The sequence below is a fragment of the Lontra canadensis genome, unplaced genomic scaffold, assembly GCF_010015895.1.
Source record: "Lontra canadensis isolate GAN:19392208 unplaced genomic scaffold, GSC_riverotter_1.0 scaffold14, whole genome shotgun sequence".
NCBI lineage: Eukaryota > Metazoa > Chordata > Mammalia > Carnivora > Mustelidae > Lontra > Lontra canadensis.
In genome coordinates, this window is record NW_022631008.1 from 7917802 (window position 1) to 7935387 (window position 17586).

The window sequence follows — 17586 nt, forward strand, 5'->3', positions numbered from 1 at the left end:
TGTAATTAGTCATGTAGAGCACCTTTTCATGTTCCTGTTGGCCATTTTTATGTCTTTGGAAAAATGTCTATTCAGTTTTTCTGCCCATTTTTCGATCAGATTCTTTTTTCTTTTCTTTCTTTTCTTTTCTCTCTCTCTCTCTCTCTTTTTTTTTTTTTTTTTTTGCTGTTGAGTGGTATGAGCTCTTTATATGTTTTGGATATTAACCCCCTGTCAGATACATACTTTGCAAGTATTTTATCCCATTCTTTGAGTTGCTTTTTCATTTTGTTGATGGTTTCCTTTGCTGTGCTGAAGCTTATTTTTATTAATTAATCAATTAATTTGGGGGGGAGAGAGTGAGAGCATGAGCTTGGGAAAGGGAGAGAGAGAATCTTAAGCAGGCTCTATAGCCAGCGTAGAACCTAAGGTGGGGCTTGATCTCATGACCCTGATAGCATGACCTGACCCAAAATCAGGAGTTGAAAACTGAATTCACTGAGCCACCCAGGTTCTTCTGTGCTGAAGCTTTTTAGTTTGATGTAGTCCTGCTTGTTTGTTTTTGCTTTTATTTCCCTTGCCTTTAATGTCAGATCCAGAAAATCTTTGCCAAGACTGAAGTCTAAACACTTACCCTTATATTTTTTTTCCTGAGAGTTTATAGTTTTGGGTCTTACATTTAAGTCTTTAATCCATTTTGAGTTGATATTTGTGTGTGGAATAAGTTGGGGTCCAGTTTTCCAACACCATTTATTGAAAGAGCTTATCCATTCTCCATTGTATATTGTTGGCTTCTCTGTCATAAATTAACTGATGATACATATATGTTTCTGGACTCTCTGTTCTGTTTGCCTGATCTGTGTGTCTGTTTTTATGCCAGTAGCATACAGTTTTGATTACTTTGAGTTTGAAATCAGTAGATATAATGCCTCCAGCTTTGGTCTTCTTTTTCAAGATAGCTTTGTCTGTTTGCTGTCTTTTGTGGTTTCATGTGAATTTTAGGACTGTTGTTTCCAGTTCTGTGGAAAAATGACACTGGAATTTTGATAGGATTGAATCAGAAAGTACATATTTTAATTTAAGAGCTTTTTGTTTGTTTTAGACATTGCTTCCAAATCATGTGTGCCATCCCGAAATTGTTTGGATTTATATGAAGAAATCCTGACTGAAGAAGGAACTGCAAAGGAGGCAACATATAATGATGTATGGTTTGCCAGGATTAAGGACGGTTATTTTACCTTTTGTTGCTTCTGAAGTTCAGGGGTCCGCTTACTATTAAATATTCTGTGTTTAAGTTGTAGCTCTTTGTCTAAAAGAATATTTAAGTCAGTCTCTGCCTTCAGATCTGCTTTTTAAAATAATCTTTTCTGAATGCTTGTCTAAATTTAGTTATAATTTTGGTTGATTAAATTTAAGTGTCTGAATATATAAAACCTCAATAGGCAATCAGTATAATAAAACATTTTATCTTTTCATGATTTGTTCTAAGTTTTAAAATGTCCCAAGACTTAATTCAGACAAATTTCTTTCTCCCTTGAATTTTAAGGTCTGGATTGAATGTGAAACTGAACAAAATAAGTTTTTGGTTGGGATAATTTTTAGAACTAGTAATTTTACTAAATATCTGTTAGTAGAATAGACCTTGTCTGTCCTTCATAGTGGGTTGATTTTCTAAATTTTACAATATTCTGAAATGTCACTTAAGCTAAGAAAATAATTTAGAATGATGCTTAAGTTAATCTTTTTCTATCTTACAGTTGCAAGTAGAATATGGTAAATGTCAGCTGCAAATGAAAGAGCTGATGAAAAAGTTTAAGGAAATACAGACACAGGTAGGATTATAGTGAATATTTTTGCCTTTTTGTTTTTGTTTTTACTGCTCCAGTCAATGAGAGAGAAACTTTACTGAGGCCCTAGGGCTTTTTTTTTTTTTTTTTAATTTTAAGTCAAAATGTGTTAAATTGATTTTGTTAGAAATTAAGATGCTAAATTGTTGGCAGTTTATAAGGAAACTCTTTTTTTGTGTTAAATGAAACAGCAAATCTGGCAAAACATGCATTATTTCCTGTGTCAAGGAAACTAATACAAGAAAACGGATTGATGTGTTAAATGACATTTACGTAAAGGTCTATTAGACTAGTTAACAGTTAAATAATGGAAAATTAATGGAGATGGTATCAGGTGGTTTGAAAGAGATTGGCTTGAGGAGCAAAATTTAGAATGGCCGTTGGGAGAAAATGGTGATGCCTTCACAATTTTTGCAAGAGTGACTTTTTTTGTGAACGTGATACAGCATACAGGAATGTCATGTCTTGTTCTGGTTTTTATTTATTATTATTATTTTTTGTAAAGTTGTTTCTCTTTGTTTCCCTTTTCCCCAAAGAACCAGTTAGTACTATTAAATTCATTCTTTGTTCATTCTGGGTTTGGTACATTGTTACAAGTTAAACTTAAGTTGTTAAATATAATAAAATTTTATCATTTTTATTTTCAATTTTCAAGATAATGACCCAGGCAGAACTTTTTTCTTGTCTTTTTATTGAACTTTTTTTTTTTTTTTTAAAGATTCTATTTATTTATTTGCCAGAGAGAGTCAGAGATAGACAGCACGAGCAGGGGGAGCAGCAGGCAGAGGAAGTAGCAGGCTCCCCACTGAGCAGGGAGCCTGTTGTGGGACTTAATGCCAGGACTCTGGGATCATGACTTGAGCCAAAAGCAGATGTCCAACTGACTGAGCCACCCAGACATCCCTTTATTGAACTTTTTATTTCCTTTTCATTCTGAACCCTGTTTTAAGTAGTTTCAGTTGGACTGGCCTTGCTCTGGTGCCATTCCTCTTTGAATCTCTGCTGTATAATGAGCATAATAGTGCTTCTCATCGGACTTTTTTGAGAATTACATAAGATAAAAAGTGTGATGCCTGGCATGTAGTTAAAGCATTCAGTAATCATCAGCTGTATTATATAAGTTAATAATCCTGTAGACATATACTTTATTTCTGTATGTACTTTAAATGTATTTTATGGTGTTTAGAATTTCAGCTTAAAAAATGAAAACCAATCTCTTAAGAAGAATATTTCAGCACTTATCAAAACCGCTAGAGTGGAAATAAATCGCAAAGATGAAGAAATAAATAATCTTCACCAAAGGTACAATTGAAGGGTATGAATCTGTGTATAAATCACTTGGGTGTTGATATGTGGACTATGTTAAACTTTTGAGTGGAAAGATAGGAAAATCATGCATTAAGTATTTAAGGTTTTACTCTAAGTGACTAATGTTTCCTCTCTCTTTAAAATTTTGGTTGGTCAGTATTCTCCAGAGAACTTCTTACCTCTCTACTTTCTTTCCACAGCCAGACCTCCAGAGCAGTTATCTAAACTTGCTGTCTTCATTTTCTGTTTCTATTCACCTTTGACTCCTTTTCACACTGATTTCTGCTTCCATCGGTACACCAAAACAGCTGTCATTTTGGTCAATGGTGACTGCCATTAAGTCCATCAAACAGTTTTGACTTCTGATTTTAATTTGCCCTCACATTGACATACTTGACTTCCTTTCTTTGAAATAGTCTCTTGCTTTGGCTTTCATGATTCTTAGTTTTCTTCCTAACTTGGGGTTTATTCTCTCATACGTCATGAGGTTGGAATTCTGCAAAGCACAAACCTGTGTATTTTCCTTTCTCCATCAGTATTTTTATATGAGGTAATCTCACTCATACGAGGTCAGTTCCATTTATATGCAGATATCTACTTCATATCTGTACAGAATTTTCAGAATTACCTCATCCAAAATGGAGTTTATGATCAAACCTCTTCCATGTTTCCCACCTCAGTGGATTCCCCATCATTTATTCAGCTGGTGCAGGCTAGAGACCTAGAGGTAGAATGATCATTTATTGCCCATACCAGGACCCTTCTGAGAGTAGAAGTGAGTGCTATTAATAACTGCAGTGAGATTGCTTGGCAAACTGGGCCACATAGTCACCGTGCCTAGACGTCATTGACACTTAGCCCTCTAATCATCTCTCACATCTAAATTCATTACCATGTCCTTCTGATTTTTATGTCTTTATAATCTCTCTATTATTTCTCATCATTTCTACCATCATTGCTACCTGTCAACTCTTATCAGTCAGTAGGCTTTGTGCTGGTATCTCTGCATCCGTTCTTGGTCTTTCGGGCCTTGGGTTTGTCTTTTATCAGTATTAAAGCTGCAGATAGGACACTGTTTTTTAATTTTTTATGATTAATTTTATTATTTTATTTTGTTTTGTTTTATTTTTTAGAGAGGGAGAGAGGATGGAAGGGGAGGGGTGGAGGAAGAGGAAGGAAGAGAATCTTAAGTAGGCTCCCTGCTGAGTGCGGAGCCTGACATGGGGCCTAGTCTCACAACCCTGAGATGATGACCTGAGCCGAAATTAAGTCAGATGCTTAACCTACTAAGCTACCCTTGGTGCCCCCAGATAGGATACTTTTTAAAAATCACAAGTCTGGACACTTCACTATCATAGAATTATCTCACTCTTCACAATATGGTCCTAAACTAGTTTTCAGGCCTTGCCTTCAGCATTTACCTTTGTCCTAGGTGTCACAGCTCTGATAGGTCTCTGGCATTCTTTTGGTTCCTTGGATGTACCGTGAGCTCTGCCTTTGCGTAGACTGTTTCCACTGCCTGGAAGTCTCCTCTCCACCTGCTAAAAACCAACTCATTTTCGCAGGGGTATTAGTCTGTTATCCCTGAATAGGTCAGATTTCTCTTTTGTGGCTTCATGTATACTTGGAGTTTTTAAAATCAGTAATGGAATTACTTGTTTAGTTTCTTCTTCTTCTTCTTCTTCTTCTTTTTTTTTTTTAAGATTTTATTTATTTATTGACAGAGATCACAAGTAGGCAGAGAGGCAGGCAGAGAGAGGAGAAGGGAAGCAGGCTCCCTGCTGAGCAGAGACACCCCCCCACCTCCCCCCCCCCCACCGCATGTGGGGCTCGATCCCAGGATCCTAGGATCGTGACCTTAGCTGAAAACAGAGGCTTTAACCCACCGAGCCACCCAGGTGCCCCTAGTATCTTCTTCTTATCTCCATGTTATCTCTTAAAAGCCCTGTGGGCTAGAACTTTCTTTTAGTATCTGTCTTTTCACTGAACTGTAAGCTTCATGGAGCAGGGACTATGTCTGTGTATCTTCACCATTTTATCAAGAGCCTGGCTCAGAGCCTAGCACATGGCAGACAGTCAATAAATGATTGACGAGTGAGAAAATAATCTTTATGTGTGGACTGTATGGCATCATAAAGGACTTTAGGCGTCTTGAAAATGAAGATGGCTGTGTGTTTACTAACCTAAATCCCATCAGTGCAACTGGTGTAAGATTGCTTCCTGAAATATTGGGGAAATTTTATACATTTTTGTATCTTTTATGGGTGGGGTGTCATGTTTGAACAGGGTGGAAAGAGAAATTGGGTGAATAAATGAAAGTTATGTCATTAGATTGATTGATGTGGTTATATATTATCTAATAAATATTCTGCAGATATTTTCACTTTATAATTGTGACCTATATTTGGTATTCTAATGGTAAGTGTTTATCATTTGGTTGAAACATCATGTTTAATAGAAAAATTAGAAATAACATAGGGTGAAAGTTTAAGAGTATGCATTCTGGAAATTATATTATGTGAAGGTTTATTTTAAAAGAAAACTTTTCTTTAAAAAGCTTATTTATTTAAGTAATCTGTATACCCAGCCTACGGCTCAAACTCATGACCATGAGATCAAGAGTTGCACTTCTGACTGAGCTACCTAGGTACCTCTTAAAATAAGACTTTTGATAGCATTTTATCTAGTAAGGAGCTATACTAAATATGTATTATGAGCTCTGTGGGCTAGAACTATCTTTTTTTTTTTTTTTTTTAAGATTTTATTTATTTGAGAGAGAGACAGTGAGAGAGAGCATGAGCAAGGAAAAGGTCAGAGAGAAGCAGACTCCCCGTGGAGCTGGGAGCCTGATGTGGGACTCGATCCCGGGATTCCAGGATCATGACCCGAGCCGAAGGCAGTCGTCCAACCAACTGAGCCACCCAGGCGTCCCTAGAACTATCTTTTAGGAACTTATAGTTTAATAGTTTATAGGTTTAATAAGTATGACATACATAACACATATGTCCTTTGTCAAATATGAGTTCTTTGTTGGATAAATTTATTGTGAACATTTGCCATTCTGTGATTTGTCTATCACTCTTTATTGTGTCTTATGAGGAATAGAAGTTTTTAATTTAATTAATTAATTAATTTTTATTTTATTTTACTTTTTTGGTGGGCAGCAAAGCAAGGTTTATTGAGTGGTAATAAAGTGATAATACAAAGCTCTTGAGAAGGGAGGGGACCCAAGAGGGTTGCCCAGAAGTTTTTAATTTTAGTGATGTTTAGTTTGTCAGATGTTTTTCTTTTATGGTTATCTTTCCCTAGTGGAAGGTATCTTCTAATTTTTTTTTTTTAAAGATTTTATTTATTTATTTGACAGAGAGAGATCATAAGTAGACAGAGAGGCAGGCAGAGAGAGAGAGAGAGAGGGAAGCAGGCTCCCCGCTGAGCAGAGAGCCCGATGCGGGACTCAATCCCAAGACCCTGAGATCATGACTTGAGCCGAAGGCAGCAGCTTAACCCACTGAACCACCCAGGCGCCCCTGTTTTTTGAGCTAAGATCTTTATTAGTTTCCTAAGGCTGCTTTAACAGATGACCACAAACTGGGTAGCTTAATAAATATTGTTGTTTAAATTTATTGTTTCATAGTCCTGGAAGCTAGAAATCCAAGATCAAGGTGTTAGCAGGATTGATTCCTTTTGGGGGCTATGTGTAGGAGGATCTGTTCCAGGCCTCTTTCCTTGGCTTGTAAATGGTTGCTTTCTTCCTGTGTCTCTTCCTGTTGCTTTTATTTTCCACATAGCTCTGTGTCCAAATTTCCCTTTTCTATAGGAATACTAGTTATAGTGGATTAGGGCCCACCCTAGTGGCCTCTCTTTAACTTGATTGCCTTTAGAAAGACCCTGTCCTCAAATAAAGGCACACTGAGATACTGAAAGTTCAGCATAAGAATTTGGGGGGAGCACAATTTAGCCCATAACAAGATCCATATAAAATGTACATACTGTTTTAGGTTGTATGTCACCCATGTCCTCTTTTGTTTTATAAAAATCTCCCCTTATTCCTGAGTCTTTTAAGCTTTGGTGTTCTCTATACATTTAGTACTGATTAGGAATACATTTATGGAGATTCAGGGAAGTTATAGAAGTTCAGGAAGATGTATTACAAGGAACCAAAATGAGCTATTTGCATTTTATTATTAGGAAAACTGCCAGTTTTCTGGAACACTACTATAAAACCTTAAGACTTAGGCTTTTGTTGTTGTTGTTGTTAAACAATAAGTACATGCCATTCCCCTAAGAAAGAATTCTCTTTATTTTTGCATAGTATGTGACACTTTAAGATGGGTATTGATGCTTTGGTATAACAATGGAATTGTATGTGAAATAGAAAACTGGGGTAGAGAGCTCCATTGAACTCTATGATTATCTGTGTTGTCTGGCATTGTTTTACTTTTCCTTCTGTTTTAGTTGCTCTAGAGTGAGTGAGGACAAGAAAATAATGTCACTTGTTCTAAAAGAAATGAATCTGTGGTTAGTTTGGGAGTGGTCTGCCTGTGGTGAGGGAGGTCTGGAAGACATTGATTAAGTGCTGGGATAGAATGGAGAGGTCTTTCAAACTTTGAGCAAAACAACTAAAAGGGAGTTTCCTTATTTTAAAAATGGGCCCGTTTAGTTGGAAGCTGGTAGGCGTCACTCATGTCTTTATATGAAATAAAATTAATTTTGCCAGTATGTGGGGCCTGACTTTTAAAGTGTTTTGCATGTGATTAAAATCTGGATTATTAACAAGAAATTAACTTTGGTTTTTGTTGTTAATTTCTATTTCTTATTAGATTGTCCGAGTTCTCACATTTTCGAAATAATCACAGAACTGCAAGGATAGCAGATATAGTTAAAACAAAAGATCTTAAATCCAGATCTCCCCATTTGGATGATTGTTCAAAGACTGATCTCAGAGTGAAAAGTGATGTTTCTAAAGATGGACATCATAGCACTTCACTGCCAAATCCCGAAAAGGAAGGAAAATCATATTGTGAAAAAAAGAGCACTTTGTATTTGCCTCCATCTATTGAAAAACACTGCACCAATGGCATTTGGTCACGTTCCCATTATCAGGTTGTTGAGGGTATTTCAAGTGAAGATAATAGAAGAGGGAGAAAAGATATTAGACATAGCCAATATAGCAGAGGAACTGATAGAATACGGAAAGACTTAAATATTAGTTGTGGTGATGGTGAGCTGAGGAGCATAGAGACTAGTCAAAGGCTACAAGGACGTCCTGAGAAATATGGTAAAGGTGAACCAAAGGCTGAAAGCAAAAATTCAAAGTTCAAAAGTAACATGGATTTGGATTATAAAAATGAACGAATTAGCTCTTCTTGGGAGAAAGAGACCTTTAGAGAAAGGTCATACACTCGAATGGACTCTCAAAGTGACAAAAAACTAGAAAGACCAAGTGAAAGATCACAAAATACAAATAGAAAAGAACTTAAGTCACAAGACAAAGAAGAAAGAAAAGCTGATCAAAAATCTAAATCTGTAGTAAAAGATCAGGATCTCTGGAGAAGATCTGAACGAGCATCACTTCCTCATTCCAAGAGTGAAATAAAATCTTCTCATAATTCAAGTAAATACCATCTAGAAGAGAGAAGAGGAAGGGAAGATTTTAAAAGAGATAGAGGTGTAAGTAATCATAGTTTTCAAGAAGGAAGATGTCCATCCTTTCTTTCATCCAGTAGAACTCATAAACACATTGACTCCAAGGAAGCTGATGCTGTGCACCAATGGGAAAATACACCTTTAAAAGCAGAATGGCATAGAACTGAAGATAAGAGGAAAAGAGAACGAGAAAGCAAAGAAGAAAGTAGGCATATAAGAAGTGAAAAAAGAACACCTACAGAACATTTGCAGAAGACTAACAAAGAAATTAAGAAAACCACTACTGATTTAAAGAGACAGAATGAGCCAAAAAGTGATAAAGGTGAAGTCTCTAACACTGATGTTTCTCAAGGAGCAGATAATAAAGAGCTTGTAATTAAAGCTGACATTGGTCCAAATGAAACAAAAAATAAAGACTTAAAATTGAGTTTTATGGAAAAATTGAACTTAACTCTTTCTCCTGCTAAAAAGCAGCCTGTTTCTCAGGGTAACCACCATAAGATAACCAATATCCCCAAATCCAGTGGCATATGTGATTTGGAGTGCTTGGTGCAGGCGACAACAGTGACATGTGTTTCCTCTGTCAATGAACATACCATAGAGGAAACGGAATCCAAGTTGTCGGAACCAAAGGATGCTCTTGGAGCTGTATCTGAAGTCAGGACCAGTAATCCAGAAAGGAAAATAGAAGAAGAAAACAGTTTGTTAGTTAAATCTGTTGAGAATACTGTGGATTGTGATGTGCCCATTTGTCATACAGAGACTTCTTTCTCAGCACCCGTGGAAATGAAACAAACAGAATCTATGTTTCCATCATCAGCAGAAAAGGAACAAACCATTAATGATACCAGGGCAGCAGTTCCTGTAGTAATGGACATATTACAGACAAATGTTTCTCAAAACTTTGGCTTGGAATTGGATACCAAAAAAAATGATGATGTGAATTCTTGTGTTTCGGGAGGTATGGGAATGAAAGAGGCTTTTTCAACAGAAGTAGCTGAATCCAGTGATAGCATTTTGCAGCCTTCAGTTGAAGAAACTGGCATTTTGCCAATAGCCCTTTCAGAAGATGGTAACCGCAAATTTGAGCCTTCTCTTGTAGATACACCACTGGTTGAAAGTAAGTCTTGTCATTTGGAGCCTTCCTCACCTAAAGAGACACTAGAATCTTCACTTCAGCAGACTGAATTAATGGACAGCAAAACGGAAATCGGTGAAACAAACTCAGTATATAACGATGATGAGAATTCAGTTCTGAGCATTGACCTTAATCACCTGAGGCCTATTCCAGAAGCCATCAGTCCTCTGAATAGTCCAGTGAGACCTGTAGCAAAAGTTCTTAGATTGGAAAGCCCATCTCAAGTTCCATTATGTAATAACAGTCATAAAGGTAATAGTTTATATTATGTTCTGTAACTTTATGTGAGAATGCAAAATACATAAGCAAGAAGAATTAGTGCCTTTTCTTTCTTTTCTTTTTTTAAGATTTTATTTATTTGACAGAAAGAGAGAGAGACTAAGCACAAGTAGGGGCAGCGGTAGCCAGAGGAAGAGGGAGAAGCATGCTTCTCTCTGAGCAAGGAGCCTGATGCTGGACTGGATCCCAGAACCCTGGGATCATGATTTGAGCTGAAGGCAGACATTTAAGGGTGACTGAGCCACCCAGCTGTCCCAGTGTTCTTTTTTTTTTTTTTTTCTTCTGTAACATAACTCAGACCCCTGTCGTTGATTTGAAATGTACATTGAGCCTTTCATCTAAGTTTTGTTCTTTTTACAAAAAAGAGAGTATTAGGGCAGATTGTTTCAAATACTCTGCTTGCTTTCAGAGTTTTGTTCAAAAGCCATCATCAAATGGTATAGAGTAGGTGGTGCTGCTAACATGAAGATACCCAAAGTTACCCCAAGAGTTGGTTGGTTGATGGTTAGTCCAATGACCAAACTGTATCATCACTGAGCACAAATTAAGACCAGTAAAGACATATGACATGATTAATTATTAGGCATTAACATTCTACTATTAAGAAAGCTATTAAAATAATGAATTGGGGGTGCCTGTGTAGCTCAGTTGATTAAACATCTGACTCTTGATCTCAGCTCAGGTCTTGATCTCAGGGTTGTGAGTTCAAGCCCCACACTGGGTTCCACACTAAGTATGAAGCCTACTTATAAAAAAAATGAATTGCCGCAGTTTATAAGTTTTTATTATATTTAGTATGGAAATCTCAAATGACTTAAGACTCTAGTCATGTGACTGTAATATATATTTCTCTTCCACAGATATAGTTCCACCAAATTCAGCTCTGTCTACCTCCAAAAGCAAGTCTGATCTCAATAAGGAGAATCAAAAGCCAATTTGCAAGTCTGACAAATTTATAGATACAGACTCTCATAAGAACTCATCTTTAGATGAATTAGAAGAAGGAGAAATTATAAGCGACAATGAAAAATCTAAGCCACAAAAAAGTTTTGAAAAAAGTGCCACACCTAGAACTTCTGCTGAAGTACAGAACACAAAAACTAGCCCAGGAAGTAGGAAAAGTACTCTGCATTTGGGTAAAGAGAGTAGAAAAACATCTATAAAAATCCATCAGACCAAAAGCAAATGGAATAAAAGACGAAGTGAATCTAGCAGATCTTCAAAAACAGAGAAGAAAGACAAGACAATGAGTACCTCCAGCCTGGAAAAAATAGTTCCGATTATTGCTGCACCCTCTTCTGTACGGGAGATTATGCACATGTTACGAATGATAAGGAAACATGTGAGGAAAAATTATATGAAATTTAAGGTAAAATTTTCATTAATGCAATTCCATAGAATTATTGAGTCAGCAACTTTGAGTTTTACATCACTAATTAAACACCTTGACTTATCCAAAATCTCAAAGTCTGTGGCTACTTTACAGAATAATCTCTGTGATGTTATAGAATCCAAGCTTAAGCAAGTTAAGAAGAATGGCATTGTGGACCGTTTATTTGAACAGCAGCTACCAGATATGAAAAAAAAACTGTGGAAATTTGTAGATGAACAGCTGGATTATTTGTTCGCAAAGCTTAAGAAAATCTTAGTAAAGTTTTGTGATTCCATAAACTTTGGCAGTGACAGTGATGAAGGAAAACGTGAGAAGATAAGTAAAGAGAAAGCCCAGTATTCAAATGGTCAGAAGGGAAATGTGGACTGCTCCAGCAAGGAAATGCTGAAAGAGAAATCCCCCAAATCAGAAGATTCTGCTAATTGTAAGTCTTTACCAGGATGTAAAAAGTCTGAGGAAAAACATCAAGACCAAAATAATTTCAGCATTAACACAGTAAAGCGTGACATTAAAAAAAGTTGTAACACTTCCTTTGATAATATTAAGAACTCTCAATCTGAAGAACACTCCTTGGAACCAAACCGTCCTGGCACCCCAAAGCCAGGAAGAACCGAAGGCAACACTGTTGAAGACACGCAGACGTCCCAGCATGCAGCTTTGAAGCCAGAACGCAGTTTCGAGATTCTCACTGAACAGCAAGCCTCCAGCCTTACTTTTAATTTAGTGAGCGATGCCCAGATGGGTGAAATATTTAAAAGTTTGTTACAGGGTTCTGACCTTTTAGATAACAGCGTTAATTGTAATGAAAAAAGTGAGTGGGAGTTAAAGACCCCAGAAAAACAGCTGCTGGAGAGTCTTAAGTGTGAATCTATACCAGCTTGTACAACCGATGAGCTAGTTTCAGGGGTGGTTTCTCCATGTCCTAAAATGATTAGTGATGATAATTGGTCATTATTATCATCCGAGAAAGGCCCTTCTCTATCTTCAGGGCTTTCGTTGCCAGTTCACCCTGATGTGTTGGATGAAAGTTGCATGTTTGACGTGTCCACTAATATAGCTTTGAGTAAAGATAATGTGTGTGGTTCAGAAAAGAGCAAACCCTGCATTTCCTCCATACTTCTGGAAGACTTAGCAGTCTCTTTAACAGTGCCGTCACCTCTGAAGTCAGACGGTCATCTCAGTTTCCTAAAGCCTGAAGTTTTGTCCAGTTCAACTCCTGAAGAAGTTATTAGTGCCCATTTTAGTGAGGATGCCTTACTTGAGGAAGAGGATGCGTCTGAACAAGATATTCATTTAGCTCTGGAGTCTGATAATTCAAGCAGCAAGTCAAGTTGTTCTTCATCATGGACAAGTCGGTCTGTTGCTCCAGGCTTTCAGTACCACCCCAACCTACCCATGCATGCTGTCATAATGGAAAAGTCCAATGATCATTTCATTGTGAAAATACGGCGGGCAGCACCATCTGCCTCCCCTAGTCTCAAACAGAATGCGGTGGCTGATGAGTCGTTGGCATCTTTGCCTGGATTGGAAAAGGACGCTGATAAAGCGTCAGAGAAAGACTATGTTTCGTGTCAGAACGGAGATTTTAAATCTGTGGAGGAACTAAATTCCGACAACAATGTTGACAGCCGTAAATCAGCCCATGAAGAACAGGACTGTATGATAGAAACACAGGTTCCCGATATATATGAATTTCTTAAAGATGCTTCAGGTAAAGTGGGCCATAGTAATGAAGTGACTGATGAATGCTTTAAGTTGCACCAAGTATGGGAACCAAAAGTACCTGAAAGCATTGAAGAATTGCCTCCAATGGAGGAAATTTCACATTCTGTCGAGGCTCATCTTCCAAACACCTATATAGACCTCACGAAAGACTCAGTCACTGAGACCAAAAACTTGGGGGAATTCATAGAAGTAACAGTTTTAAATATTGATCAGTTGGGATGCTCTGAAGGCAGTTTGGAGCAGAGTGCTCAAATACTAGATGAAATGCAGCCCGATACCGTAGATGCTTTTATTGATTTGACACAAGATGTTTCAAGTGAGAGTAAAAACGAAGGGAACTGTCCTGCCTTAGCTGTTGAACACTTTGAGTGTCAGGTGATATGCGTAGATGAAGATAACTGTAAGGAAGAAAAGGTGCAAATGGCAGATAGGCCTTTGGAATGCATTGTTGAGGAAACCTATATCGATTTGACCTCAGAACCTCCCAGTTCATGCGAAGTAAAAAAGGATGATTTAAAGTCAGAGCCGGCATCAAATTCTGATGATTCAGTATTGCCTGGAGCTTTGGATAATGCTCCTAAAAAGAGAAAAAACCTTTCTGATCTAAACCATTCTAATAAAAAACAGAGGAAGGAAACAGACTTAAGCAGTAGGGAAAAGACCAAGAAAATTACCCAAGATTCTGGTGAGAATGGTGAAGCACACCGAAAGAAAGCCAGTAAGAAAAAAGACCCTGCGGTGAACAAAGAGCCCTCATCGTCAAGCCCAGGGATTAAGGATCCATCAGCAGCATCTGCCACATCTCCTAAAAGCCTTTCTGCAAAGAATGTTATTAAAAAGAAGGGAGAAATTATAGTTTTATGGACAAGGTAAGACTCTTGAGACTCTTAAGTCACCAGGAAATGTTGGCAGGCTAGACATCTGTTCTGTCATGTCGTCACAGTTTTATCATCCCATCCGAAAATAAGGCAGGTGATGATATACTTCAGAAATGGCCAGAGTTGGTAGAAGATGCATTCTAGAGTACAGTTCAGCTGGAGCATGGAATGATCTAGAGCAGAGGCTCTTAACCAGGTTTGTGCATTAGCACCATGGATACAAGTTTTCACTTTTTTTTTTTTTTTTTTAAATAGGCTCCATACTCAGTGTGGAGCTCAGTGTGGGGCTCCAACTCACGACTGTGAGATCAAGACCTGAGCTAAGTTGGTCACGTAACTTACTGAGCCACCCAGCTGCTCCTGTTTTTTTGTTTTTGTGACATCACTTTTTTAACTAAAAATTCTTTGATTTGTAAGGAACTGGTATAACCACATTGTATTTTATTTTTTTTTTAAGATTTTATCTATTTTTTTTTTTTTATTTGAAAGAGAGTGTGAGCATGGGGACGAGCAGAGGCAGAGGGACAAGCAGCCTCCGTGCTGAGCGCAGAGCCTGATGTCAGGCTCGATCCCACGACCCCAAGACTGACTGGAGCCGAAATTGAGTGTGATGCTCAAAACACTGAACCACCCAGGTGCCCTAGCATAACCACATTTTATTTATTTTTATTTTAAAAAAGATTTTATGTATTTCTTTGATAGAGCACAAACAGGGGGAGCAGCAGAGGAAGAGGGAGAAACAGGCTCTCATGCTAAGCATGGAGTCTGATGTAAGGCTCGATCACAGGACCCTGGGATCATGACCTGAGCTGAAGGCAGATGCTTAACCAACTGAGGCACCCAGGTGCCCCATAACCAATTTTATTTTTATTTTATTTATTTATTTTTTAAAAATAATTATTTTAAAGATTTTATTTATTTGTCGGCGGTGGGGGCAGGGCACACGCAAGGGGAGCTGCAGGCAGAGGGAGAAGCAGACTCCCTGCTGAGCAAGAAGCCTGCTGTGGGACTTGATCCCAGGACTCTGGGATCATGACCTGAGCCAGAGGCAGACCCTTTGCTGACTGAGCCACCCAGGCGCTCCCCCCTCCCCTCAATAGCCACATTTTAGAAAGGAAGAAGGACAGGTGGTGTGAGACAGGGCAGAAAGTGTGAGGCTTTGTAATTTGTATTTTCCCCTAAACTAGGAGTTTGAAAAAAGTTTCATTAATAGGTTGCACCTTGGATTCCTATGTGAACTTTTAAGAAATGCAGATTTAAAGACCCCATTTCAGACACAAATGTATGAAGTTGTGAACCACTGGACTAGAGGTTCATTGCTCCCCAGACTTATCTAGTGTGCATAATGAGGGAAACTCAATCATACTGAAATTGGTGACCAGTTTTATTATTTTATTTTATTCTATTCTACTTAATTTTACTGTATTTTACCTTTTAAGTAAGAGATTTGTTTATTTTAACCAAAACACTAGCTACCATAGAACACCACCAGCCTCTAAAGTGCAGTCTGGGGGCATGCACATTGGGGAACAGCTGGTGTTGGGAACACGTGGAGAGCCTGGCTCCCTAATATATTGAGAGCCCCACGTCTTCTCTCCCTTGTCACCCTGAACTTAGCTCAAGTCTCCAGAAACTGCTTTTGCTCTTAACCTCGGGCCCCAGATGTGCTCAAAGGTCTGAGGGAGCTTTGTAGCAAGCAACTTCCTGGTGACCAGTTTTGTTTAATATCAGTCTTCCATGCCTTCCTTCTAGGTAATTTACAGATGGCAGAATAGGATCTCAGAGAGTATAACAACACACTCTGGTTCAGACCATGTGGAAAAACAGGTCTGGCAATGAGAAGATCTGGATTCCATTTTACTTTTGGTGCTGCTGCTTATTAAGACTATGATCATGTTTGGGCCCTGGTTTTAAAAGTACTCCACAATTGAAGAGAGAATTTTGAAAAAAATCTTTAATTTTGTCATTAGAAAAGCAATTTTGTTTTAGAAAATTTTGGGAAATACCTGTGAGCCCAAACGTCATCCATAATACTTCTCAGAGATCATCATTGTCCATATTTTGGTATATACATTTTTTTCTTTTTTCTGTGGGTTTTAATAAAAATGACACCTCCTATTGTAGACATTAAGGCAGTGGAATTTTTGTTACTTTTCGGCTCTAATATGCAAAGGCTAAACAAATACCATTATTCTCTCTTCAGAAATGATGACCGGGAAATTTTATTGGAGTGTCAAAAAAGAGGGCCATCACTGAAAATATTTTCTTATTTAGCTGCCAAGTTGAATAAAGATCCGTATCAGGTAACTACCCAATTTTTGCATCTCTGTGGTTTTTACAAGTGTTGCTACTATAAATAGATTTAACTTTTGTCATGCTTAAAATATGTAGATATTTATTAGCTAACTTCTTTAACAGTATGGCTCTTCATGTATAACTGTTAAAAACTTAGTAAGGAGCACTTGGCTGGCTCAGTCAGTAGAGCACGTGCCTCTTTATCTCAGGATTGTGAGTTTGAGCCTCACTTTGGGCATAGAGATTATGGAAATTAAAGGAAATTAAGGAAATTAAATTTAAATTTAAAGGAAATTTAAAGGAAATTTAAAGGAAATTAAGGAAATTAAAATTTAAAAAAATAAAATAAAAACTTGGTGATTATGGAAGTTTGGAACAATTCTAATCTTTTTTCCTATTGTCTTACCATTTACCTATTTGATCTCAAGCTGTCTTGTAATGATGTTTGCTTGTTTAAGAAAGTTTAATGTCAAAAAATTAAACCTGTAATCACCTTTAGTATGAAGATACTTCATTTTTCCAAACATTACTTCATGTCTTTATTATTGAGGGCTATTTTCTCTTTCTCTAGATGTTTTATGAAAATATTAATCACAGATAAAAAACTGTTAATTGAGACATCTGTAATTAACACTCCTTTAAAATTTTTCAGGTCTCAGAAAGATTCCAGCAGCTAATGAAGCTCTTTGAAAAGTCAAAATGCAGGTAGTTAATGGTTCTGCTACAGGAGACTAGTAAAGTAAATCTTTGATACTGTTACTTACTGTGCAGTTAAGGGCCCGTTAGTCACTGAAGATATGAGTAGTGGGTGAGAAACATCCAGTTGAGTCCCTGCTTCAGTTACAGGTTGGAGGATGATTGCTCATGCAGGATTCTAAGGTCACCTCATCCACAGGGACCTGCTCAGAGTTAAGCCTGCTGCAGTTCAGATCAGCACGGCATCTCCCAACTCTCTCTTAAGTGTAATAGACTTACCATATGACTTTTTTTTTCAACCTTCTGATGGCTGATGAGTCTAAGATGGAGAGGAAACGCATTTGTTGGTTAATAAAAAATCTTTTATAGGTGAAGAAAAAGAAAACATTTTTCAATAGCATA

The 17586-nt window shown here is 37.5% G+C and overlaps 1 protein-coding gene across 2 annotated transcripts in view; it reads left to right on the plus strand.

Moving 5' to 3' along the window:
• CASP8AP2 (caspase 8 associated protein 2) overlaps window positions 1–17586 on the plus strand; it is a 32366-nt gene that overhangs the window by 13225 nt on the left and 1555 nt on the right. The window contains exons 4-10 of one of the 2 annotated variants that reach the window (XM_032858130.1): window positions 1082–1182; window positions 1737–1811; window positions 3013–3128; window positions 7955–10170; window positions 11058–14184; window positions 16397–16496; window positions 17141–17193. In XM_032858130.1, coding sequence (XP_032714021.1) covers window positions 1082–1182; window positions 1737–1811; window positions 3013–3128; window positions 7955–10170; window positions 11058–14184; window positions 16397–16496; window positions 17141–17193 — 5788 coding nt within the window. Of the gene's footprint in view, window positions 1–1081; window positions 1183–1736; window positions 1812–3012; window positions 3129–7954; window positions 10171–11057; window positions 14185–16396; window positions 16497–17140; window positions 17460–17586 lie in introns of those variants that run through there. The other variant, XM_032858129.1, reaches the window with a different exon arrangement.